The sequence below is a fragment of the Cervus elaphus genome, chromosome 19, assembly GCF_910594005.1.
Source record: "Cervus elaphus chromosome 19, mCerEla1.1, whole genome shotgun sequence".
Classification (NCBI taxonomy): domain Eukaryota; kingdom Metazoa; phylum Chordata; class Mammalia; order Artiodactyla; family Cervidae; genus Cervus; species Cervus elaphus.
The window spans coordinates 64,323,901-64,350,042 of record NC_057833.1 but is presented as its reverse complement, the minus strand read 5'-3'; the positions used below and the strand labels follow the sequence as shown (position 1 = coordinate 64,350,042).

Below are 26,142 nucleotides of genomic sequence, written 5' to 3'. Positions count from 1 at the left end.
TCATTTGCCTGCCATCAGTTAGAATTACTACTAACTATGGCTTGTTATCAAAGCAATATTGAAATCATATTTGTTTAGAACAATAAAACAGTACAATTAAGAAATATATAAAATAACATTCATTTCCATCCTGGAAGTGGGCATGTCTCCTGGCATTAAAATACATTTACAAATATGTTAAGGATTTGAAGTCTCCTTTTCTTTAAACCATGTGTGATAGCTCTACATTAAAAAGAGAAGGGTATAATAATATTAAAAGATGTTCCTATGTAAGGTAAATGGAATACTCTAATAGAAATTTAAACAGCAATTATATAAAGTCTAATACTTCATATAGGCAATGACAGATAAATGTAACTACTAGAACACACACTCATTGTTGAAGAACACACTTTGCTTTCTGTCACTGGCATATAGAGTCCATTTAAGTTAAGTTTACCAGTTTAAATACCAGTAATTAAAATTTTTGACAACGTTGGATGCAATTGTCTTAAACAGGGTATATGGAACATGGGTTAATATTTGACGATTTAATATATTATTGTTATTGTCAACAGTGAATGTTGGGTACTGAACTTGGCTATGACCCAGGGACTCTACGGCGTGGATGGCCACAGACTCCAGGCTTTGTGAGGCCTTGGGAGTGATTTCTGTAGATTTTCTGCCATCATGTTAGTGTCTCCTGCTTCCAGAATACAGACAGCAGAGCCTCACAGCTAAAAATAAATGTAGCTGTTTCTAACTGGCAATGAGTCGGGTTACTTGATTCACACATCTTTGGAGGTAAGTGGAAAATATGAGTTACAGGTTCTGGGCAGCAACCCGCAAGGCTCTCTTACAAACACGAGGGAGGGGAGGTGCTGGGAAGCCCCTGAAGTGGAGGGGGCCTCCCCGAGCCCCTGCAGCAGGAGCCCACCCGCAGAGCCCGGGAGCCGCGCACACCGAGCCGGCCTCACGATCCCCGCCTCCCCCAGGGCGAGGATGCAGACACAGACCCTGGCTGCCCAGGACACCCTGGCTGCCCCGCCCCCGTCGGGGCTCTGCTTCCTGCTCCTCCACGGTACAGCAGCTGGGAGAGGAACGCAGGCCTGCTGACCTGCCTCCTGGGAACCAACCGCGGGGGTGAAAGCTGGGACCGGCAGCGCCCAGGGTCCCAGGCCTGCCCCTTGCCAATGTTCTCCTAGCCAGAGGCATCACTTCACGCGTCGGCAGAGCCCTCGGTCACCAGGCCTCAAGCTCTCTGTGGTGACGGTTCCCACCAGGCTCTGGGCGTCACTACGACTCAAATGCAAGCACACTGAGGCACAAATGTTAAGAAAGTACTTTAACAAATTACCTCATAAAAAGTTCCTAAGAACAGTATAATATCTGAAATCCCCACTTAAAAAGAATCTAACATGTTTTACAGCTAAGTTTTGCATTAATTTCTCGTTCTGGGATGGTAGTTCCTTGAAGTCAGGTGAGGAAGGCCCAGGTTCTAGCATCTTCCCCTTACCTTTGTTCAGCTGCACGGGCATGCTTTCCGATTTCATCAGCCTCTGCTGCTGCTGCTGCAGAGCGTGCCTGGGGGCTTCCGCAAAGGTCTTGGTGGGAGCCGCGGCCGGGGAGGGGGCGCCGCCACTGCCCGCTGCCATGGGGCCGCCAGCACCGCCCGGGGCCACCGCGGGAGAAATCAGCTTCCTTCCGAAGTTAATCAGGCTGTTTGAGACCTTATTTATATTTAGGGGAGCGCCTTTGGCATTGGTCCTGTAAAAAAAAAAAATAGGTGGAGACACATTATTTACATTAGAGAACAACTCTATTTTACAGGGCACCCCACTCCAGTATTCTTGCCTGGAGAATCCCCAAAATGGAGGAGCCTGGTGGACTGTAGTCCATGGGGTCGCTAAGAGTTGGACATGACTGAGACTTCACTTTCACTTTTCACTTTCATGCACTGGAGAAGGAAATGGCAACCGACTCCAGCGTTCTTGCCTGGAGAATCCCAGGGACAGGGGAGCCTGGTGGGCTGCCGTCTATGGGGTTGCACAGAGTCGGACACGACTGAAGCGACTTAGCAGCAGCAGCAGCTATTTCACATATTCTGTTATATAAAGACATGCTTTCAAAAGGGCCATTTATGAGCTCAGGTACACAAAGCGAGGTATGGAAACTTAAAGTGACCACAGAACATCCAACTGTAAGATTTTTGAAGATGTGGCTTATGGAATTTTTTTTGTTCACTTTTCATTCCTTTATTCAGCAGGGCCTAACAGTGCCAACACTACAGCCGCCTAAAACACAGTGCCCCTCCTGGAGAGTCCAGGCAAGAAGTACATTTGTTACACTACCATGGAAGTAGGTGGTGACGGAAGCCTGCGATGCAGGCTCTGAAGGGGCGGTCAGGGCTGGGCAAGCCTGGGGTGGTCGCAAAGGGGAGCAAGGGTGGGAACAGGTCTCCCCCAAGGCCGTGTTTCCCCTGATTCTGAAACAGAAGCGTCTCTGACAGCCATGCAGCCAGCTCGCAGAGTCCATCACGGTCCGGGCCCCGAGAGCTGAGTCAGACCTCCCCCCGCCCTCCTTCCAGCCCCTTCCCACAGCCCTGCTCCCCTTTCCCGACACACCACGTTTTCCTGGCCTGCCCGTTGTGTGTCCAGTGCAATAAATGTCATGGAGACAGCACGTTGGTCTCCATCCTGCCGGTGCCAGCACACACTAGGTGTTCTGCCAACACTGTTACAAGGCAAACGGACCCTTCTCACCTGGTCCCCGGCCACGGCTCGCCGCCCACAGGCAGGGTCCCAGCGCTGCTCCCAGATCCCCCGCCCCATCTCGGCATGCTCTCCTTCCTGCTGTGTCTTCCTAGGAGCATGCCGCCTGGTGCGTGTGCACTCGTGCGCACGGCTGCAGCCCTTCCCCTGTGAACGCTCACTCCTTCCTGGTCTCGCCCTCCTCACAGTCTCGGTGAGTGTTCTGTGCTTCAGCCCCAGCCCACTCGGTCTGGCTGTGGTCCCCGGCTCTCGGCCCACCCCCGAGGTCATAGTGACCGCGCTGCAGAGCCCAAGGGCCACCCTCACCAAGCCGCTCAGCACTCAGCCCCGCTCCATGCTCCCCTCCTGCTCACACAGGCCTCTCCTGGAGACCGGGGTTTGCCAGCGCCAATGCTCAGCCTGGCAGAGAGGAGACACCGAGTAAACATGTGTTAAAATGAAAGATTACTTCCCAAACGAGTCGTTGGCTTTGAGCATCTCGGGGCTATTATCCGGAAGACCAGGTAAGATTATTTCACTTGCGGAACACTGTCCATGTCAATATCAGTTTGTAATCCAGTCATTAACAGAAGCTTATTTTCTCACATTTAGCTTTGTTTTCACAAAAGTAGGAAGTGGAAAATCAAATCTGAGAGATTTACTTGTCATGATTTTAGTCACCTTAAATTTTGCCGTCATTTCCTTTTCTCAGACCTATCTGGCAGCACATACATGGTAATTCTCCTATGTTTCATGTGACAGCTGTATCCTTGCCATTACTAGCTGCTGTTCAGTCACTGAGTTGTGTCTGACCCTTTGTGACCCCCTTGACTGCAGCATGCCAGGCTTCCTGTCCTTTACTGTCTTCCCAGAGTTCGCTCAAACTCATGTCCATTGAGCTCGCAATGCTACCTAACCATCTCATCCTCTGTCAACACCTTCTCCTCTTGCCCTGCTCTCAATCTTTCCCAGCCATCAGGCTCTTATAGATAGAGCTCTTGATAGAGGAAAAAACTGTAAAAAACAATATTGCACAGGAACCTGTAATGTTAGGTACATGAATCAAGGTAAATTTGAAGTGATCAAACAGAAGACAGCAAGAGGGAACATCAATGTTTTAGAAATTAGTGAACTAAAAAGGACGGGAATAGGTGAATTTAACTCAGATGACCATTATATCTACTACTGTGGGCAAGAATCACTTAGAAGAAATGGAATAGCCATCATGGTCAACAAAAGAGTCTGAAATGCAGTACTTGGATGCAGTCTCAAAAATGACAGAATGATCTCTGTTTGTTTCCAAGGCAAACCATTCATTATCATGGTAATCCAAGTCTATGCCCCAAAAAACAGTAATGCTGAAGAAGCTGAAGTTGAATGGTTCTATGAAGACCTACAAGACCTTCCAGAACTAACACCCCCAAAAGATGCCCTTTTCATTATAGGGGACTGGAATGCAAAAGTAGGAAGTCAAGAGATACCTGGAGTAACAGGCAAATTTGGCCTTGGAGTACAGAATGAAGCAGGGCAAAGGCTAACAGAGTTTTGCCAAGAGAACACATTGGTCATAGCAAACACCCTCTTCCAACAACACAAGAGAAGACTCTACACATGGACATCACCAGATGGTCAATACTGAAATCAGATTGATTATAATTTTTGCAGCCAAAGATGGAGAAGCTCTATACAGTCAGCAAAAGCAAGACTGGAAGCTGTGGCTCAGATCATGAACTCCTTATTGCTAAATTCAGACTTTAATTGAAGAAAGTTGTGAAAATCACTAGACCATTCAGGTATGACCTAAATCAAATCCCTTATGATTATAAGTGGAAGTGACAAACAAGCTCAAGGGATTAGATCTGATAGACAGAGAGCCTGAAGAACTATGGACAGAGGTTCATGACACTGTACAGGAGGCAGAGATCAAGACCATCCCCAAGAAAAAGAAATGCAAAAAGGCAAAATGGTTGTCCAAGGAGGCCTTACAAATAGCTGAGAAAAGAAGGGAAGCTAAAGGCAAAGGAGAAAAGGAAAAATATACTCATTTGAATGCAGAGTTCCAAAGAATAGCAAAGAGAGATAAGAAAGCCTTCCTCAGTGATCAGTGCAAAGAAATAGAGGAAAACAATAGAATGGGAAAGACTAGAGATCTCTTCAAGAAAATTAGAGATACCAAGGGTACATTTCATGCACAGATGGGCACAATAAAGGACAGAAACTGTATGGACCTAACAGAAGCAGAAGATATTAAGAAGAGGTGGCAAGAATACACAGAAGAATTATACAAAAAGATCTTCATGACCCACATAATCACAATGGTGTGATCACTCACCCAGAGCCAGACATCCTGGAATGTGAAGTCAAGTGGGTCTTAGGAAGTATCACATCACTACAAACAAAGCCAGTGGAAGTGATGGAATTCCACTTGAGCTATTTCAAATCCTAAGACGATGCTGTGAAAGTGCTGTACTCAATATGCCAGCAAATACGGAAAACTCAGCAGTGGCCATGGGACTGGAAAAGGTCAATTTTCATTCCAATCACAAAGAAAGGCAATGCCAAAGAATGTTTAAACACCTGCACAACTGCACTCATCTCACACACTAGCAAAGTAATGCTCAAAATTCTCCAAGCCAGGCTTCAGCAGTATGTGAACTGTGAACTTCCAGATGTTCAAGCTGGTTTTAGAAAAGGCAGAGGAACCAGAGATCAAGTTGCCAATATCTGCTGGATCATCAAAGAAGCAAGAAAGTTTCAGAAAATCATCTATTTCTGCTTTATTGACTATGCCAAAGCCTTTGACTGTGTAGATCACAACAAACTGTGGAAAATTCTTAGAGAGACGGGAATACCAGACCACCTTACCTGCCTCCTGAGGAATCTGTATGCAGGTGAAGAAGCAACAGTTAGAACTGGACATGGAACAATAGACTGGTTCCAAATTGGGAAAGGAGTACGTCAAGACTGTATATTGTCACCCTGCTTATTTAACTTCTATGCAGAGTATATCATGAGAAACGCTGGGCTGGATGAAGCACAAGCTGGAATCATGATTGCCGGGATAAATATCAATAACCTCAGATATGCAGATGACACCACCCTTATGGCAGAAAGCAATGAAAAACTAAAGCGCCTCCTGATGAAAGTGAAAGAGGAGAGTGAAAAAGTTGGCTTAAAGCTCAACATTCAGAAAACTAAGATCATGGCATCTGGTCCCATCACTTCATGGCAAATAGATTCGGAAACAATGGAAACAGTGAGAGACTTCATTTTTTCGCATTCCAAAATCACTGCAGATGGTGACTGCAGCCATGAAATTAAAAGATGCTTGCTCCTTGGAAGAAAAGCTATGACTAACCTAGATAGCACATTAAAAAGCAGAGACATTACTTTGCCAAAAAAGGTCCATTTGGTCAAAGCTATGGTTTTTCCAGTGGTCATGTATGGATGTGAGAGTTGGACTATAAAGAAAGCTGAGCACTGAAGAATTGATGCTTTTGAACTGTGGTGTTGGAGAAGACTGTTGAGAGTCCCTTGAACAGCAAGGAGATCCAACCAGTCCATCCTAAAGGAGATCAGTCCTGAATATTCATTGGAAAGACTGATGCTGAAACTGAAACTCCAATACTTTGGCCACCTGGTGTGAAGAACTGACTCATTGGACAAGACCCTGATGCTGGGAAAGATTGAAGGAGGGAGGAGAAGGGGATGACAGAGGATGAGATATTTGGATGACATGAGTTTGAGTAAACTCTGGGAGTTGGTGATGGACAGGGAGGCCTGTTGTGCTGCAGTCCATGGGTTTGCAAAGAGTCGGGCACAACTGAATGAATGAACTGAACTGAACTAGATACATCTCTGAATAGATAAACTAGACAGAGTTCTAAAACATAACTGATCCACAGTTCTATCGTAAAAAGCAAAGGGCCTATGCTTCTTCTTTCCATAAAGTTTTCTCTAATGATTCTAGCTAATATTACAGGCTAGATATGGGAGACTTGGAATTCAGCTTTATAAAAGAAAGAGCTATTCATTTATAACACAATTAAATGTGAAAAAATCCTTTTCCAAATAGTTTATTTTGCATTATTTCATCTTTAAAGAAATGAGCTACTTCATGTCCTTCCAAAAATTGTTGAAAATAATGTTTCCTAATAGAGATAACGATACATAGTGATGACGCACTACTTGTAATTTTCAGCTACTTCCTAAGGAAGTAGAGCCTTTCTATTGACAGACATTACAGCTTAGCAACAGGGAAGGCACTCGGAACGTGTTTATTGAGAGAATGAATGAGCGACAAGTAAAGAAGTCATAATTATGGACTCAGAAGGCATTCACCTCTGGCACGACATTGCACTTAGCAGCCTGTGTGCAGTCCCCTTCTCTGCAGTCAGTGGTAGTGGAAAGAAGAGCTGTTATGATATTGAAGTTCCACTGCATTTTAGTTTCGCTTGTCTTCAAGTCGAGATTCATAATTCACAGATATGAAGAAGTTATAATATTGTTACCCTTTTTTACAAACAAAAATGTACTAGTCAAATTCCCATATTGCCAGTTCTAAAATTTATATGTTGATAAAAGTACTAAGAAACTGCTAGTGCATTATCAAGAGACTATGGTTAATGCATCTTCATTACTACTAATAACCAGGAAAAACATATAGATCAAGCTCATGCTGAGCAATTTTTCATCTAAATAGCTCCGAAAAGGGGATGAGCACTGTTATCCTATTTTGTATAGTTTTTGTTTTTAACCAATTTCCCCTCATCCAGTACCCAGAGCTTCTAGAAGAGTATTTTATTTTGAAAACAACTATTGAAGGTGACTTTGTATTTTCAGTTAGAAACAATCTTAACCAAGGTACTTACAGAGCAAGCATGCTAAGCACATTGTCCACTGATTGTGTTTCAGGCAGGACAATGTTTATGAGAAAGTTAGCTAAGAAAGAACTTAAATATTAGCAGCAGCATTCTTCCCAAGATGTACTAAGCAATCTGCAATAAGCACTACTGGCTATTAAATCACATGTGCTAAATGAATGAAAATTAATGCAGCTGTCAAGAGAGTTGATGGACAGTGAGGGCTGGACTAGTCTGGGATAAAGATGAGACCAGTGTATACAGAGGGCTAAGGGGGCTTTGGAGTTAACAAGACAATGAATATCAAATCTAATGAGTGCCTAGTTCTATGTAATTTCAGTAGTGTTGTTCACTACACACTATAATTAAAAATAGTACCATGTAGAAGGAACTGCTTCAAAACTGAGCCAAGAATTTACTTTCGGCACAAGCTTCTTCAACAGGTTAAATCGGTAGCAACAGAGGCATTTTTTGGAAGATCCACGAATCCTTCAAAACACCTGTACCAGAACCTGACCTGGCTTCATGGTTGGGCCCCTTTTATTCAGTTTCTGGGACTCTGGAAATGGTGACTCTTGCTGCCTCTTTTTACCAACTCAATCTCTTGCAGCCTTGCTTTGTAACCTGCATTCCATTTACCGAAAGAGCTCCTAAGTTCTCCAATACCTTTTTACTACCAGGATCATGAGCTTTTCTCATTAACCTAAAAGTTTTCTAAAGCTTTTTTTGTTTTAAAAGTACTGTCTCTGTAAAAATTCTTCACAACCTTTTCTTCCTGGTATCCAAATCTTGACACCACCCTGATTTATTTCCTTCTTACCTAGAGGTTTATTTTTTAAGTCTAATATTAAATATCTAATATTTGTTTACCTCACTCCTTTTGTAATAAAATTTTGTTAGATGCTTGCTTATATTTTTGTCAAAAGAATGAGTTTTAAACTGATTTTTAATTATTTTCATCTATATCCCCAAAGGTTGAATGCTTGGTTCATCCATGCAATCATTCATTTTTCTTTCTTTCCCAATAAAAGCATTTAAAGCTATATATTTGCATCTGATTAAAGCAACAGCATCATAGATTTTCCTCCAATTTTAAATAGTCTGTTGATTATTGTTATTTAGATATATTTAAAATTGTAGCTAGTTGGGTTTGTTTTGTTTATTACTCCTTTTGTTCTGTTAAATGAAAACAGAAACAAATATCTGAATAATGGAAATAAGGAAATACTCTGATTTTTTCAAAAGAATTGTGGAAGCCAAACTGTTAAATAAACTGCTTTACACAAATATTTTTACTAATTACTTGGAAATGGTTGAATTTATTATAAGCAGCCAGTCTGGTTCACTAAAAACAAGTTGTTCTAAGAAAACTTTACTTCTTAAGATCAATGAAACTGAAAGCTGTTTCTTTGAGAAGATTGAAAAAAACTGATAAACCTTTAGCCAGACTCAAGAAAAAAAGGAAGAGGACTCAGATCAATAAAACGAGAAATGAAAAGGGAGAAGTTACAATTGTTACTGCAGAAATAACAAAGGATCATAAGAGACTATTACAAGCAACTGCATACCAATAAAATGGACAACTTGGAAGAAATGGACAAATTCTTAGAAAGGTTAAAACCTTTCAAGACTGAACCAGGAATAAACAGAAAATATGATCAGACCAATTGCAAGCAATGAAATTGAAACTGTGACTAAAAATCTTTCAACAAACAGAAGTCCAAAACCAGATGGCTTCACCGGTGAATTCTATCAAACATTTAGAGAAAAGCTAACATCATCCTTCTCAAACTCTTCCAAAACTGCAGGGAGAAGAACACTTCCAAGCCCATTCTACGAGGCCACCATCACTGTGATACTAAAACCAGACAAAGACATCACAAAAATAGAAAATTACAGGCCAGTATCACTGATGAATATAGATGCAGAAATCCTCAACAAAATACCAGCACACAGAATCCAAAAATACATTAAGAGGATCATACACCATGATCAAATAGGGTTTATCTCAGCATTGCAAGTATTTTTCAATATATGCAAATCAATCAATATAATACACCATATTAACAAACTGAAGAATAAAAGCCATATGATCATCTCAATAGATTCAGAAAAAGCTTTTGGCAAAATTAAACACTGATTTATGATAAAAACTCTCCAGAAAGCAGGCACAGAGGGAACCTACCTCAACATACCAAAGGCCATAAACTACAAACCCACAGCAAACATCCTTCTCAACGGTGACAAGCTGAAAGCATTTCCTCTGACTGTCCACTCTCGCCACTCTTATTCAACATAGTTTTGGAAGTCCTTGCCACAGAAATCAGAGAATAAAAGGAAACAAAAAGAATTCATATTGGAAAAGAAGTAGTAAAACTGTCACTGTTTGCAGATGACATGATACTATACACAGAAAATCCTAAACTTGCCACCAGAAGACTACTGGAGTTAAACGATGACTCTGGTAAAGTAGTAGGATATGAAATTAATGCACAGAAATCTCCTGCTTTCCTATACACTGACAATGAAAGATCTGTAAGATAAATTAAGGAAACAACCCCATTTACCACTGCAACAAAAAGAATAAAACACCTAGGAGTAAACCTATCTCAGGAGGGAGAACACCTGTACACAGAAAACTACAGGATACTGATGTAAGAAGTCAAAGACAACACAAACTAATGAGGAGAGATACACCATGCTCTTGCACTGGAAGAATCAACACTGTGAAAACCAGTATATCATCCAAAGCAATCTACAGATTCAGTGCAATCCCTTGCACATCACCAACGGAATTTTCCACAGAATTAGAACAAAAAATTGTATAATTTGTATGGAAATACAAAAGACTCCAAACAGCCAAAGCAATCTTGAGAAAGAAAAAGGGAGCTGGAGGAATCAGGCTCTCTGACTTCAGACTATATATATAAATACTGTAATCAAGACAGTATGGTATTCATACAAAAACAAAAATACAGATCAATGGAACAGGAGAGAAAGGCACCCATGTTCACCTAATCTTTGACAAAGAAGGCAGGAATATACAATGAAGAAAATATAGTCTCTTCAATAAGCAGTGCTGAGAAAACTGGTCAGCATTATGTAAAAGAATGAAATTACAACACTCCCAAACATTATACACAAAAACAAACTCAAAATGGATTGTAGACCTAAATGTAAGGCCAGACACGACAAAACTCTTAGAGGAAAACATAGGCAGAAGACTATCTGACATTTGTTGTTGTTGTTCAGTCGCTAAGTCTTGCCTGACTCTTTGTGACCCATGGACTGCAGCACACCAAGCTTCCCTGTCCTTACTATCTCCTGGAGTTTACTCAAACTCATGGCCACTGAGTCAGTGATGCCATCCAACTAACTCATCTTCTGTTGCCCCCTTCTCTTCCTGATTTAAAATTTTCCCAGAATCAGAGAATTTTCCAATGAGTCAGCTCTTCACACATCAGGCAGTGAAAGTACTGGAGCTTCAGCTTCATCATCAGTCCTTCCAATGAATATTCAGGACTGATCTCCTTTAGGATGGACTGGTTGGATCTCCTTGCAGTCCAAGGGTCTCCCAAGAGTCTTCTCCAACATCACAGTTCAAAAGCATCAGTTCTTTGGCACTCAGCCTTCATTATGGTCCAACTCTCACAACCGTACATGACTACTGGAAAAACCATAGCTTTGACTAGATAGACCTTTGTCAGCAAAGTGATGTCTCTGCTTTTTAATATTGCTATTTAGGTTTCTCACAGCTTTTCTTCCAGGGAGCAAGCATCTTAATTTCATGGCTGTAGTCACTGTCTGGAGTGATTTTGGAGCCCAAGAAAATAAAGTCTGTCACTGTTTCCATTGTTTCCCCATCTATTTGCCATGAAGTGATGGGACTGTTTGCCATAATCTTAGTTTTTTGAATGTTGAGTTTTAAGCCAGCTTTTTCACTCTCCTCTTTCACCTTCATTAAGAGGGTCTTTAGCTCCTCTTTACTTTCTGCCACTAGAGTGATATCGTCTACATATCTGAGGTTGTTGGTATTTCTCCCAGCAATCTTAATTCCAGCTTGTGATTCATCCAGCTCAGCATTTCGCATGATGTGCTCTGCACAGAAGTTAAATAAGCAGGGTGACAACATACAGTTTTGTTGTACTCTTTTCCCAATTCTGAACCAGTCAGTTGTTCCATGTCCAGTTCTAACTCCTGTTTTTTGACTCGCATACAGGCTTCTCAGAAAGCAGGCAAAGTGGTCTGATATTTCCATCTCTGTAAGAACTTTCCAGTTTGCTGTGATCCACACAAAGGCTTTAGCGTTGTCAATAAAGCAAAAGTAGATGTTTTTCTGGAATTCCCTTGCTTTTTTTATGATCCAATGGATGCTGGCAATTCAATCTCTGGTTCCTCTGTCTTTTCTAAACCCAGTTGGTACATCTGGAAGTTCTCATTTCACATACTGTTGAAGCCTAAGTTGAAGAATTTTCATCATTACCTTGCCAGCTAGCATGTAAAATGAGTGCAATTGTGCGGTAGTTTGAGCAATCTTTGGCATTGCGCCTTTCTTTGGGATTGGAATGAAAACTGACCTTTTCCAGTCCTGTGGCCACTGCTGAGTTTTCCAAATTTATTGGCATACCGAGTGCAACACTTTCACAGCATTATCTTTTAGGATTTGAAATAGCTCAACTGGAATTCTGTCACCTCCACTAGCTTTGTTCGTAGTAATGCTCCCTAAGGTCCACTTGACTTCACATTCCAGGATGTCTGGCTCTAGGTGAATGACCACACCATCATGGCTATCTGGGTCATTAAGACTTTTTTATACAGTTCTTCTGTGTATTGTTGCCACCTCTTCTTAATATCTTTTGCTTCTGTTAGGTCCTTACTGTTTCTGTACTTTCTTGTGCCCATCTTTGCATCAAATGTTCCCTTGGTATCTCTAATTTTCTTGAAGAAATCTCTAGTCTTTCTCATTCTGTTATTTTTCTCTATTTCTTTGCATTGTTAATTAAGAAGGCTTTCTTATCTCTCCTTGCTATTGTTTGGAACTCTGCATTCAGTTGGGTATATCTTTCCCTTTCTCCTTTGCTTTTCACTTTGACATAAATTTCAGCAAAATCTTTTCTGACCCACCTCCAAAAGTAATGAAAATAAAAACAAAAATAAACAAATGGGAAGTAATTAAACTTAAAAGCTTTGAACAGCAAAGGAAATCATATACAAGACAAGAAGAGAACACCTAGAATGGGAGAAAATAGGTGCAAACAGATAGCTGACAAGGGAGTCATATGGAAAATACATCAATGGCTCACGCAGCGCACGCAGCTCACGCAGCTCTGTATGAAACCAAACAGCCCAGTCAGTATACGGGCCAACACCCTAAACAGACCTTTCACCAGAGAAGACATACAGGAGGCCAGCAAACACATGAAAGGATGCTCAATACCACTAATCATTAGAAAAATGAAAACCAAAACTACAACGAGGTACCACCTCACACTGGTCAGAATGGCCATCATCAAAAAGTCTACAAACAATAAATGCTGGAGAAGGTGGGAGAAAAGGGAATTCTACACTGTTTGGAGGAATACAAACTGGTCTAGCCACCATGGAGAACAGTATGGAGGTTCCTCAAAAAACTAATTAATAGAACTACCATGTGATCCAGCAATCCCATTCCTGGGCACATAACCAGAGAAAATCACAATTCAAAAGATACATGAACCCCAATTTCACAGCAGCACTATTTACAAGAGCCAGGACATGGAAGCAACCTGAATGTCTACAACAGAGGAATGGATAAAGAAGAGATGGTACATATATACAATGGAATATTACTCAGTCACAAAAAGGACCAAAACTGTGCCATTCACATAGACAGACCTAGAGTCTGTCATACTGAGTGAAGTAGGTCATAAAGAGAAAAACAAATATTGCATAACATCACTTATATGTGGAATCTAGAAAAAAATACAGATGAACTTGTTTGCAAAGTAGGAATGGAGCCACAGACATACAGAACAACTTCTGGGTACCACGGCAGGGAAGAGCAGGCAGGATGAACTGGGAGATGGGGACTGACATAAATACAGAGTGTGTGTGTGTGTGTGTGTGTGTGTGTGTGTGTGTGTGTGTGTGTGTGTGTGTGTGTGTGTGTGTGTGTGTGTGTGTGTGTGTGTGTGTGTGTGTGTGTGTGTGTGTGTGTGTGTGTGCTGAGCTGCTTCTGTTGTGTGTGACTGTTTGTGACCCCAAGAACTGTAGCCCGCCAGCCTCCTCTGTCCATGGGGTTCTCCGAGCAGGCAGGATGAACTGGGAGATGGGGACTGACATAAATACAGAGTGTGTGTGTGTGTGTGTGTGTGTGTGTGTGTGTGTGTGTGTGTGTGTGTGCTGAGCTGCTTCTGTTGTGTGTGACTGTTTGTGACCCCAAGAACTGTAGCCCGCCAGCCTCCTCTGTCCATGGGGTTCTCCAGGCAAGGATACTGGAGTGGGTTGCCATGCCCTCCTCCAGGGGATCTTCCCAACCCAGGGATCAAACTGCTGTCTTCTGCATCTTCTGCATTGCAGGCAGATTCCTTACCCACTGGGACACTTGGGAAGCCCATATATACACCACTGTGTATAAAATAGATAATGGATAAGGAGCTACTGTACAGTGCAGGGAACTCTACTCAGTCCTCTGTGGTGACCTAGATGGGAACAGAATCTTAAGAAGAGGGGGTATATATACACGTGTAACTGATTCACTTCATTGTACAGCAGGAACTAACACACCATTGTAAAGCAACTATACTCCAATAAAAATTAATCTAAAAAATAAGACAACTTTATTTCTTATTTGAAGTGCTGACCTCTGTTAGATTTTTATTAAGGTGCCAGTGAATATAATACATGCTTAGTTGTATCTGAACAACTGTACCTCATGTGTACTGCTGAATCTTCTGGCACTCCTCTGGTGATATGTGTCTCAGACTTGATTCACAGACCTGCTCAGCGGTACTTTTTAAAAAAATTTAAGGTCATAATCTTTTGTCATTGAGTTATGTAATTTGGGAAGAGTTATTTAGCCTGTTGTCTGGACCTTAACTTCCTTATCTTTAAACCAAAGGGTCTGAGGTATATGACATTGTGTTCCTTCTAGATAGAAAACCCTATAGTTTTATGACTTGAAGAAAGAGAACATGTGCTTATTAATTTGAGACTAAAAGCTACAGAGGCACCCAATATATCAGATAAAGTAATCAAAATTTAAAATACTCTTAACTGGACAACATGAGAAATAAGTGAAAGAAATAAAATTTAATGGAGATTAAAAAAAGCTTATGCACTTAGGTTAAAATTTTTTTACAAGTGCACACTATACATAGAATAGGGAAGTGTGGATTAACATGAATGCATGTTAAAAAAAAAAAAAAAAAAAAAAAAACACCACCAAACTCCCAAACATGAATGTTTTGGTTTGGTCCCCAAGGCTAATCTGAGCCTATGCTGATGTTGGAGAAAAATAAGATTCTGGGGCTGCATGAATTCCAGGCACGTGAACTTCTGGTTTCCAGTCCAGCATGTAACAACCTTGGAAGTCTTTACTCTGCCCTAACAACAAATAAAAAGCTGAACAAACTGAAAAAAAAAAAAAATCAGCTTTTTCATAGCTCTATAAAAGAAGTGAGATCAAAGGGCAAACTGCTACCCCCAGACTGGAGAGAGTGATAGGTGAATACAGAGCATCATGACCTCCCAGAGTGGAAACCCACAGGAACCAGCGCCGGGGCAGGGAAACTGGAACTGTAGCTGAACTGCTAGAGGCTCCATGTGGACAGATTGAAAGTTAAAATCTCCGAGGGGACCCAGTCATAGGGGTGAGGGGCCATCCTAAACTTCTGTCCGTTTTACGTCCTGGACTTCTACCACGTGTTCGTGCCAAATATGGGAGAGAAAGTGTGGTTCGGACAGGGGCAGAGGGAAAAGAACCATCTGAAATACACCCGAGCATATTGTTCTCAAATGGTCTGCCCTCAGGAGAAACACTCAATCAGTCTAACCTGCTGGGAATTGTTCAGAGTCTAACTGACCTGTGGGAGGGGAAGTACCTAATCCTGCTGCTGCTGCTGCTGCTAAGTCGCTTCAGTGGAGTCTGACTCTGCGACCCCATAGACGGCAGCCCACCAGGCTCCACCATCCCCGGGATTCTCCAGGCAAGAACACTGGAGTGGGTTGCCATTTCCTTCTCCAATGCATGAAAGTGAAAAGTGAAAGTGAAGTCTGTCAGTCGTGTCCAACTCTTCGCAACCCCCAAGGACTGTAGTCCACCAGGCTCCTCCGTCCATGGGATTTTCCAGGCAAAAGTACTGGAGTGGGTTGCCATTGCTTTCTCCAGCATACCTAATACTAGCCCTCTCTCTAAACATCGTGTCCTACCCTAAGTTGGGGGCTGCAGCTGAGAGGCATGTGTCAAATTCAGAGACCAGAGGCCTTGGATCACTAAATGACTGAGACCTACTCATAGGTCTCACATTAAAAAGTAGAGACATCATTTTACCGACAAAGGTCCATCTAGTCAAAGCTACGGTTTTTCCAGTAGTCATGTATGGATGTGAGAGTTGGACTATAAAGAAAGCTGAGCACCAAAGAATTGATGCTTTTGAACTGTGGTGTTGGAGAAGACGCTTGAGAGTCCCTTCGACTGTGAGGAGATCAAATCACTCAATCCTAAAAGAAATCAGTCCTGAATACTCATTGGAAGGACTGATGCTGAAGCTGAAACTCCAATACTTTGGCCACCTGATGCGAAGAGCTGACTCACTGGAAAGGACCCTGATGCTGGGAAAGATTGAAGGTGGGAGGAGAAGGGGACGACAGAGGATGAGATGGTTGGATGGCATCACTGACTCCATGGACATGAGTTCGAGTAAGCTCCAGGAGTTGGTGATGGACAGGGAGGCCTGGCGTGCTGCAGTCCATGGGGTTGCAAAGAGTTGGACACGACTGAGCAACTGAACTGAACTAATCATAGGACTACAGAATGCTTCCTCTCCTCCACATCTTATCACATTACTAAAGGCCTATTTTTGGAGTTCTTTTACCCAGTACAACATGCCCAAGTATCCAAAATAAATAAACAAAAGATGTACTCAAAAAGCAAGAAGCAAAAAACCATAGTTTGAAGAGAAAGAGCAAGCAAGCATCAGAACCAGACTCAGATATAGCAAGGATACTGAAATGATCAGATGATCAGACTGGAAGTTTAAAATAACTATGATTAAAATGCTAAGAACGCTAATGAATAAACTAAACAGCAGGCAAGAACAAATTGGAAATATAAGCAGACAGGAGGAAATTCTAAAGAAAAAAAAAAAAAGAAATGATAGAGATAAAAAAATACTGTAACATTAAGAATGTCTTAGATGGGCTTATTACTGATGGACACAGCTGAAGAAAGAATTTCTGAGGTTGAGGATATTTCAATAGAAACTCCTCAAACTGAAAAGCAAATAGAAAAAAGACAGAAAAAGCAGAAGAGAATATCCAGGAACTAGAGGACAACTGTAAATGGTATAACAGCCACATAATGGGAACAGCAGAAGGAGAAAAAAGAAAGGGACAGAAGAAGTGTTTGAAACAACAATGACTATGAATTTCCCTAAATTAATGTCACATAACAAACCAAAGATTCAGAAAGCTCAGAGAACATCAGACAATAAAAATGCCAAAAAAAAAAATTATACTTAGTCATATCATTTTTAAGCTATAGAAAAATCACCGAAAAAAAAAATACTGAAAGAAGCCAGAAGGGGAAAGAACAGCTTACCGATAAAGGAACAAAAATAAGAACCACATTCAAATTCTCCTCAGACACCATGCATGCAGAAGACAGTGTGGTGAATAAAATGTTGAGAGAAAAAAAACACCGATGTAGAATTCTGTACCCTGTGAAACTAGCCCTCAAAAGTAAGTATGGTATCTGTATGTATAAATTATTGCCTTACAGTAAACAGATATTATTATTTAATAGTAAATATAGTACATGACTAGGAACAGGTGAGTGTCTGTGCTGTAGAAGGTAACTGTGCAGCTATGGCAGCCAGTTTTGGTGACGCATGGATTTCTGGCAGAACTGAGTTTTGTCTATAAAATGGGGCAGAACAGTAGGGAGGTATGCCGATTATGACGGAGGAAGAATGGCTAGAGATGCAGGGGCACAAGCCCACCACCACAGCAGAGCTGCCAGGAGGAAAAGCAGTGCTTCTGCATGCGGCTTTGAAAACAAGATGAGGTACAAAAGATGCAGAAAGTCACAGGAGACAGTTAGAAGGCCATGACCTGGGAAACCCTTCCTAATGATTTAACAGGCTCCATTTAAAACAGCAAGAACTCCATTTCTGGGACCATCTAAGCTGAGCTTAGAAAATCCTTTTTAGACAAGGAGGCTTCCTAGCTGGGCCGAGAGGCAGAGTTCGAGGAGAGCGCTTTCTGCCTCTCTTGATGGCAAGTGCTGGGCTGGGCCAGCCGCCTCCTACATCGCAGTCACCATCCTGCCGAGACGCAAGGTCACAGAGAGGCCTGAGGCCAGCGTGGGCCCTTGCGGGACAGTGACCGGGCCCAGCTCAAGTTTGGAGGCCTCCCTGGCTGCCCTGCCTCAGTTCCACCCTTGGATTCTAGGCTTCTTGCCTTTCCTTCCACCTCTAGCATCATCTTCCCTCTGAGACCTTTTTTCTCCCTTCTTTTCCTTTCCTTCCATTACAATCTCCTTTCTATCATTTTCTCATCTCGTTCTACCCACTCTTTTCTCCATCATAAAAATATATAACTTAGGTTAAAATTACCTTCTTAAGTGCAAGTTGTTGGAAAAAGTAAATATAAACACATGACTTTGGTTTTATGATAGAAACGATACTCTCTTTTCATCTCTACAATTTTCTAGCCTGCCATTATTGACCTAGCCCAGATTATGATTCATATTTACCTCTTTCATGCTTATTATATACATTTATCTTTTATTTAGATATTTAAAACAGTTGTCATGCTTGCAAAATAATACTTTTCAAGATGATTCTAACATTTGAGCTAACATTCGGGATGTACTCACAAATTCTCTAAGTTAAAGGTTTCAAATTCTGTAAAACAAAGTGGTTTCCAAACTTTCTTAATTCTTTACCTTTAATGTTGAGTGTATCAAACTTGCTTCAATGAAGGACATCTATACTTAATTCTAATTTGTTTGCCATATCATGAGGTTTCTGCTATCTCAGAAAATGAACTGTCTCCATATATCATGAAACTCAAGATTTTACAGGTCTTTATAAAAACTACATGATAAAAATTAGCTTGCTATTACTCATTCCTTAGGAATCTGACTTTCAAGTGAAACATGTTTCCTTTCAGCTATAAAAATGATGACTATTTTGCGTGTGGCATGTAACTCCTTGTTACTGTGATATGAAGCAAAAGAAGTGCTTGTTAGGGCCAGAAAAGCTGGCCCTGTGAGAGAGTGGACATGTTAGACTGTGGGGCTCAGCTAACAGGGTCTGAATATAATTGATAATATTTAATGTAACAAATAATTAGCAATTGTGCATAGACTGTGGTCATATAAAAATCATGAGATGAACTCCCTAAGACCTATCTGCAGGAATAAAGTTCGAGGTTTCTATTCCAGGGCAGTCGTTTTCAACTAATTTACTTTCTGGCCCAGTGTCTGAGAGGGATACAAATCTCTCCATTAACCGTGGCTCACAGGAGTCTCTGGTCTAGGGAAACACAGCAGAACGGAAGAGGATACAATCTTGAGATGCCACCTGTTGGGGAGCTTTGCCCCGTCACCTCTCTACCTTCACTCTGAGAATCACCACATATCTTCGCACTTGAAAAAAAAAAATCACATGCAGCTATACTTAAACACATATCAAGAATCAACTCTTAAGAGTTTTAAGGAAAAAGATACGTTTTAAGAAACTTTCCTTTAAGTTTTAATGAAAGGGAGTCAATAAATATAAAGAAATGTATGAGTCCATGTAAAATTCCAAGGAAACAGTTACATTAAAAAAAAAAGTATAGCCTGGACTTCCCTGGTGGCGCAGTGGGTAAGAATCTGCCAGCTGATGCAGGGGACACGGGTTCAGGCCCTGGTCTGGGAAGATTCCATGTGCTGGGGAGCATCTAGGCTGTGTGTCACAACCCCTGAGCCCACGTCCTGGAGCCTGCACGCAGCAGCCACTGGGCCCGCGTCCTGGAGCCTGCACGCAGCAGCCACTGGGCCCGCGTCCTGGAGCCTGCACGCAGCAGCCACTGGGCCCGCGTCCTGGAGCCTGCACGCAGCAGCCACTGGGCCCGCGTCCTGGAGCCTGCACGCAGCAGTCACTGGGCCCGCGTCCTGGAGCCTGCATGCAGCAGCTAGTGGGCCTGCGCACCTAGAGCCTGTGCTCCATAACAAGAGCAGCCCCTGCTCACTGCAACTGGAGAAAGCCCTCACAAAGCAACAAGGATCCAGTGTAGTAAAAAAAAAAAAAAAACCAACAAAAGAAGTAGAGTCCCAGGTGGGAACAGGTTACATGCAGAAAAAAAGAGGAATTTATTTTCTCTCAATTGAAAAACAATCTATAAGACCTGCACTCTTAAAAACTATGCAACACTATGGAGAGATGAGATGAAGACTAATTGAATGAAGAGACAGTCCATGTTCATGGATTAGATAATTCAGTAATATTAAAGTTTCAGTTTTTTCCAAACTGAATGTAATTCCAATCATATCCCAATAATTTTTATAGAAAGTGACATGCACATTCTACAATTTATATGGAAATGCAAGGAACCGAGAATAGCCAAAATAATAAAAAAAAGAAAATCAAGACTTGCTATGACGCTACATAATTAAGCTAGTGTCGTACTAGAGAAAGGACAGAGTGTCCAGAAATAGACTCCTATCTTTATGGTCAATTGATTCTCAGCCAAGGATCCAATTTAATTCAATGGGGGAAGGGGGGGATTTTATATAACTGGTATTCAACTGCTGGATACTTGTATTGAAAAAGACGGGCCTTAATTTTTACTTCACTCCACACACTGATTTGACATGGACCACAGATCTAATACAACTGTTAGCACCACTCCAGTTCTGAGAAGAATACAGAGTATCTCTGGAACTTTCAGGGTTAACTCAGCATGCCTGGGCTCCCCAAACCCTGAGCACGCCAGCTCAGGACTGGCCCTCCAGGGACAACTGAGAGGGGACCTCCAGCCCTTGGAATGTCCATCTGATATACGTGTCTTTGTAGACCTGGGACCTTGAACCACAGCAAACAGTGCATGCCAACAATGAGAATTAGGCTAAAAGTCTGTTTCTGGTCCACCTGGGCCCTGCCACACGGCCTCCGTCTGACCAGGGGACTGGAGACGGACAGCTAATGTCCTCACAGGGCTGCTCCCTGACCGCACGACTGACCTCCAACCGAACCCCGAGGGCACCAGGTGCTGGGGAACATCCTGGGGCAGCACTTCCTGCGTGCCACCCTACACGGTTCAGGCAGATTTAAGCCCTCACTGCAAGGGGACAACAGGCAACCACACCTGGTTTCTCCCAGACTGCGGACGGAAAACGCTGCCTGTGCGTCAGCAAACAGAGGACACCCCTGGCTTCTCCCAGACTGCGGATGGAAAATGCCACCTGCGTATCAGCAAACAAAGGATGTCGCAGCCCTCAAGCCATCACATCACAGCCTCCCTGCCTGCGAGCGCTGACGAACTCAGGGTGGGAACCAAGGCCCTCCAACTGGCAGCCCACCGCGGCAGCCATGGCGTGGTGCACCCCGAGGGTCTCAGGGTGAGAAAACAGGGCCCCAGACAGCTGAGGTGCAGATCAAAGCAGGGATTTCAGGGAACACAGACTCTTGTGTCTTTCCACACATAGAAAAGCACTATATTCCTTCACTTGAAATATTTGGTTTTAATTAACAGTAATCTTTCGATGTTCTGACTACCCACCTTCGTTGCAAAAACTCCTATATAACCTGGCTTCCCACTTTGCGATTTTGGGTCAGTCCCTCAGAGCAATCTGAGAGTCCTGTCTTGGACTTGAAGTCCTCAGAAAGTCTGCGAAATAAAATATAACTCTCAACTTTCTAGGTGGTTCATTTTCAGTCAACAACACCAACTTTTTTTTCTTTCTTGATTTTAATCTGTATCCTTTTGCCATAATACACTATAAACATGGGTCTAACAACTTTTCTGAATTCTGTGAGTCCTTCAAGTGAACCACCGAAGCCAAGCATGGTCTTCAGGATCCTGAACAAAGGAGACTTAGATGAATCTTAGGAGATTTCATAGATAGGAATACAAAATTCACTAGCCATAAAGGAAAAAAACTGAAAGAAGAAATGTCACTGAAATGAAAATTTTCTGCTCATTAAAAGGCATCATTAAGAAAATGAGCAGGCAAGCTGCACACTGGGGGATAATATTTGCAGTACATTTATCTGACAAAGACTCCTACCCAAAACATATAAAGAATCCTTAACAAATCAAGAATAAAAAGACAAACAACCCATTAAAAACAGGCAGACTACTGGGACAGTCCAAAAAGTAATCACCAATATGCCATGAAAAGATGCTCAGGAAAACGCAAATTAAAACACAATGAGATACCATTTTATACCAACTACAATAGATAAAATCAGAAAGATTGACAGTAGCAAATGCTGGCAAAGATGAAGCTCAATTAAAACTCCCAAATATTGCTGGTGAGCAGGGGAAAAGGTGTAATTACTTGGTGAAACAGTTTGTAGTTTCTTATAAAGTTAAACATACATCTATCCTATGCGTGCTAAGTCGCTTAGCACAGGTCAACTCTGTGTGACCTTATGGACTGTAGGCCACCGAGCTCCTCCGTCCATGTGATTTTCCAGGCAAGAATACTGGAGTGGGTTGCCATTTCCTTCTCCAGGGGATCTTCCCAACCCAGGGATCAAACCCAGGTCTCCCAGAATTGCAGGCAGATTCTTTAGGAACTGAGCCAGAGTAATTTAATTTCTAAGTGTTTATCCAAGGGAAACATAAACATATATCCAGCAAAAACAACAATAACAAATGAAAACATCAAAACACTTGTACAAGAATGTTCATAGTAGTCTTGCTCAAAACACCCCAAATCTGGAAATAACCCACTATCTATCAACAACTGAATAAACAACTTGTGGTACATCATATAGTGGAATTCAGCCCAAGAAAAGAAAGAAACTACTGCTATATATAAAACAATATGCCTGAAGTGCAAACACATTAATCTGAAGGAAAAAAGGGCATACTATGTGTCTCTATTCATGGGAAAACCAAGAAAAGGGGAAACTCAAAACAAGGGAGCAGAAATCAAAAGTGGTTGCCTTGGGATGACGAGTTGGATATGACCACAATGGGACAGGAGGGGACTCTCAGGTGACAGAAATGTTCACTCCAGATACACTGTCTTAGATGGCGGTTACAAGACATGGGTTTGATCCCTGGGTCAGGGAGATCCCCTGGAGGGGGAAATGGCAGACTGCCCCAGTATTCCTGCCTGAGAATCCCACGGACAGAGGAGCCTGGCAGGCTACAGTCCACAGGGTCGCAGAGAGCTGGACACAACTGAGCCTGCATGCAGAGGGGAAGTGTACACAGCTATCAGAACTCATCAGACTGAACACTTAGGATCTGTGTCTTATGTACAAATTATACTTACATTTTTTAAAAACGGAGAAAGATTTATTTACTCTGCCCTAAAGAGGAGATAGTGTTACCAATTTACCTAAATTGGTTAGGAATTAACAACTCTCTTTGATACAAGAGAAAGAGCATTTCAGACACAGAAGTGCTTATAGCACAAACTCCTATTTGAGCATAAAAATATCACAAAATTATATTTATATAGAAATCAGTGTCCTTTGAAATTCTGATTAGCCAATTAACTACTAATAGACTATAACCATGGACTTCTTGGCTTCATGACTCGGGAAATATTATTAGCATATTATTTCTTTACCATATTTTAGCAATAAAATACTTCAGAGTAAATATAATAAAGCCTCATTTAAAAATTCTTGTGGACCATATAATATGGAAATTAGCTAGAAGAATTTTATAATGCCTTTTAGGTATTCAAAACAGTATTTATTTATTCAGTCATTAAACTACTGAGTACTGGAAACAGTGCCAGGTACTGTGCTAGGCCCTGGGAACAAGAGGATTCCGTCCCCGACATCAGTGCGGTTATTCTACAAATGACGCTAGAAAGTGCTCGCTCATTTCATGCGTGTTGGAACATGTTCTCCGCGCCAGGTGGCGAGGAGACAACAGCAACACAGGCAGACGCGGCCCCTGCCCTCACAAGGCTCGGACGCGAGTATAAGACGACTGTTAGAAGAAGGTCTGAAACATATGAAGGCTAAATAACACGCTTCTGAATAACCAACAAATCATAGAAGAAATCAAAAAAGAAATCAAAATATGCATAGAAATGAATGAAAATGAAAACACAACAACCCAAAACCTATGGGATACTGTAAAAGCAGTGCTAAGGGGAAGGTTCATAGCATTACAGGCTCACATCAAGAAACAAGAAAAAAGCCAAATAAATAACCTAACTCTACACCTAAAGCAATTAGAGAAGGAAGAAATGAAGAACCCCAGGGTTAGCAGAAGGAAAGAAATCCTAAAAATTAGGGCAGAAATAAATGCAAAAGAAACTAAAGAGACCATAGCAAAAATCAACAAAGCTAAAAGCTGGTTTTTTGAAAAAATAAACAAAATTGACAAACCATTAGCAAGACTCATTAAGAAGCAAAGAGAGAAGAACCAAATTAACAAAATTAGAAATGAAAATGGAGAGATCACAACAGACAACACTGAAATACAAAGGATCATAAGAGACTACTACCAGCAGCTCTATGCCAATAAAATGGACAACTTGGATGAAATGGACAAATTCTTAGAAAAGTATAACCTTCCAAAACTGAACCAGGAAGAAATAGAAGATCTTAACAGACCCATCACAAGCAAGGAAATCGAAACTGTAATCAAAAATCTACCAGCAAACAAAAGCCCAGGACCAGATGGCTTCACAGCTGAATTCTACCAAAAATTTAGAGAAGAGCTAACACCTATCTTACTCAAACTCTTCCAGAAAATTGCAGAGGAAGGTAAACTTCCAAACTCATTCTATGAGGCCACCGTCACCCTAATTCCAAAGCCAGACAAAGATGCCACAAAAAAAGAAAACTACAGGCCAATATCACTGATGAACATAGATGCAAAAATCCTTAACAAAATTCTAGCAAACAGAATCCAACAACATATTAAAAAAATCATACACCACGACCAAGTGGGCTTTATCCCAGGAATGCAAGGATTCTTTAATATCCGCAAATTAATCAATGTAATACACCACATTAACAAATTGAAAGATAAAAACCATATGATTATCTCAATAGATGCAGAGAAAGCCTTTGACAAAATTCAGCACCCATTCATGATTAAAACTCTCCAGAAAGCAGGAATAGAAGGAACATACCTCAACATAATAAAAGCTATATATGACAAACCCACAGCAAGCATCACCCTCAATGGTGAAAAATTGAAAGCATTTCCCCTGAAATCAGGAACAAGACACTAGGGTGCCCACTCTCACCACTACTGTTCAACATAGTGTTGGAAGTTTTGGCCACAGCAATCAGAGCAGAAAAAGAAGTAAAAGGAATCCAGATAGGAAAAGAAGAAGTGAAACTCTCACTGTTTGCAGACGACATGATCCTCTACATAGAAAACCCTAAAGACTCTTCCAGAAAATTACTAGAGCTAATCAATGAATATAGTAAAGTTGCAGGATATAAAATTAACACACAAAAATCCCTTGCATTCCTATATACTAACAATGAAAAAACAGAAAGAGAAATTAAGGAAACAATACCATTCACCATTGCAACAAAAAGAATAAAATACTTAGGAATATATCTACCTAAAGAAACAAAGGACCTATACATAGAAAACTATAAAACACTGATGAAAGAAATCAAAGAGGACACAAACAGATGGAGAAACATACCATGCACATGGATTGGAAGAATCAATATTGTCAAAATGGCTATTCTACCCAAAGCAATCTATAGATTCAATGCAATCCCTATCAAGCTACCAACAGTATTTTTCACAGAACTAGAACAAATAATTTCACAATTTGTATGGAAATAAAAAAAACCTCAAATAGCCAAAGTAATCTTGAGAAAGAAGAATGGAACTGGAGGAATCAACCTGCCTGACTTCAGACTCTACTACAAAGCCACAGTCATCAAGACAGTATGGTACTGGCACAAAGACAGAAATATAGATCAATGGAACAGAATAGAAAGCCCAGAGATAAATCCACGAACCTATGGACACCTTATCTTTGACAAAGGAGGCAAGGATACACAATGGAAAAAAGACAACCTCTTTAACAAGTGGTGCTGGGAAAACTGGTCAACCACTTGTAAAAGAATGAAACTAGAACACTTTCTAACACCATACACAAAAATAAACTCAAAATGGATTAAAGATCTAAA

At 41.5% G+C, this 26,142-nt stretch overlaps 1 protein-coding gene across 3 annotated transcripts in view; it reads right to left on the bottom strand.

Annotated features, from left to right (window-relative positions):
- Nucleotides 1–26,142, bottom strand: part of TBC1D5 (TBC1 domain family member 5) — a 564,837-nt gene that overhangs the window by 64,752 nt on the left and 473,943 nt on the right. For all 3 annotated transcript variants that reach the window (XM_043875247.1, XM_043875248.1, XM_043875246.1), the window contains one exon: nucleotides 1,496–1,746. In XM_043875247.1, coding sequence (XP_043731182.1) covers nucleotides 1,496–1,746 — 251 coding nt within the window. The remainder of the gene's footprint in view (nucleotides 1–1,495; nucleotides 1,747–26,142) is intronic.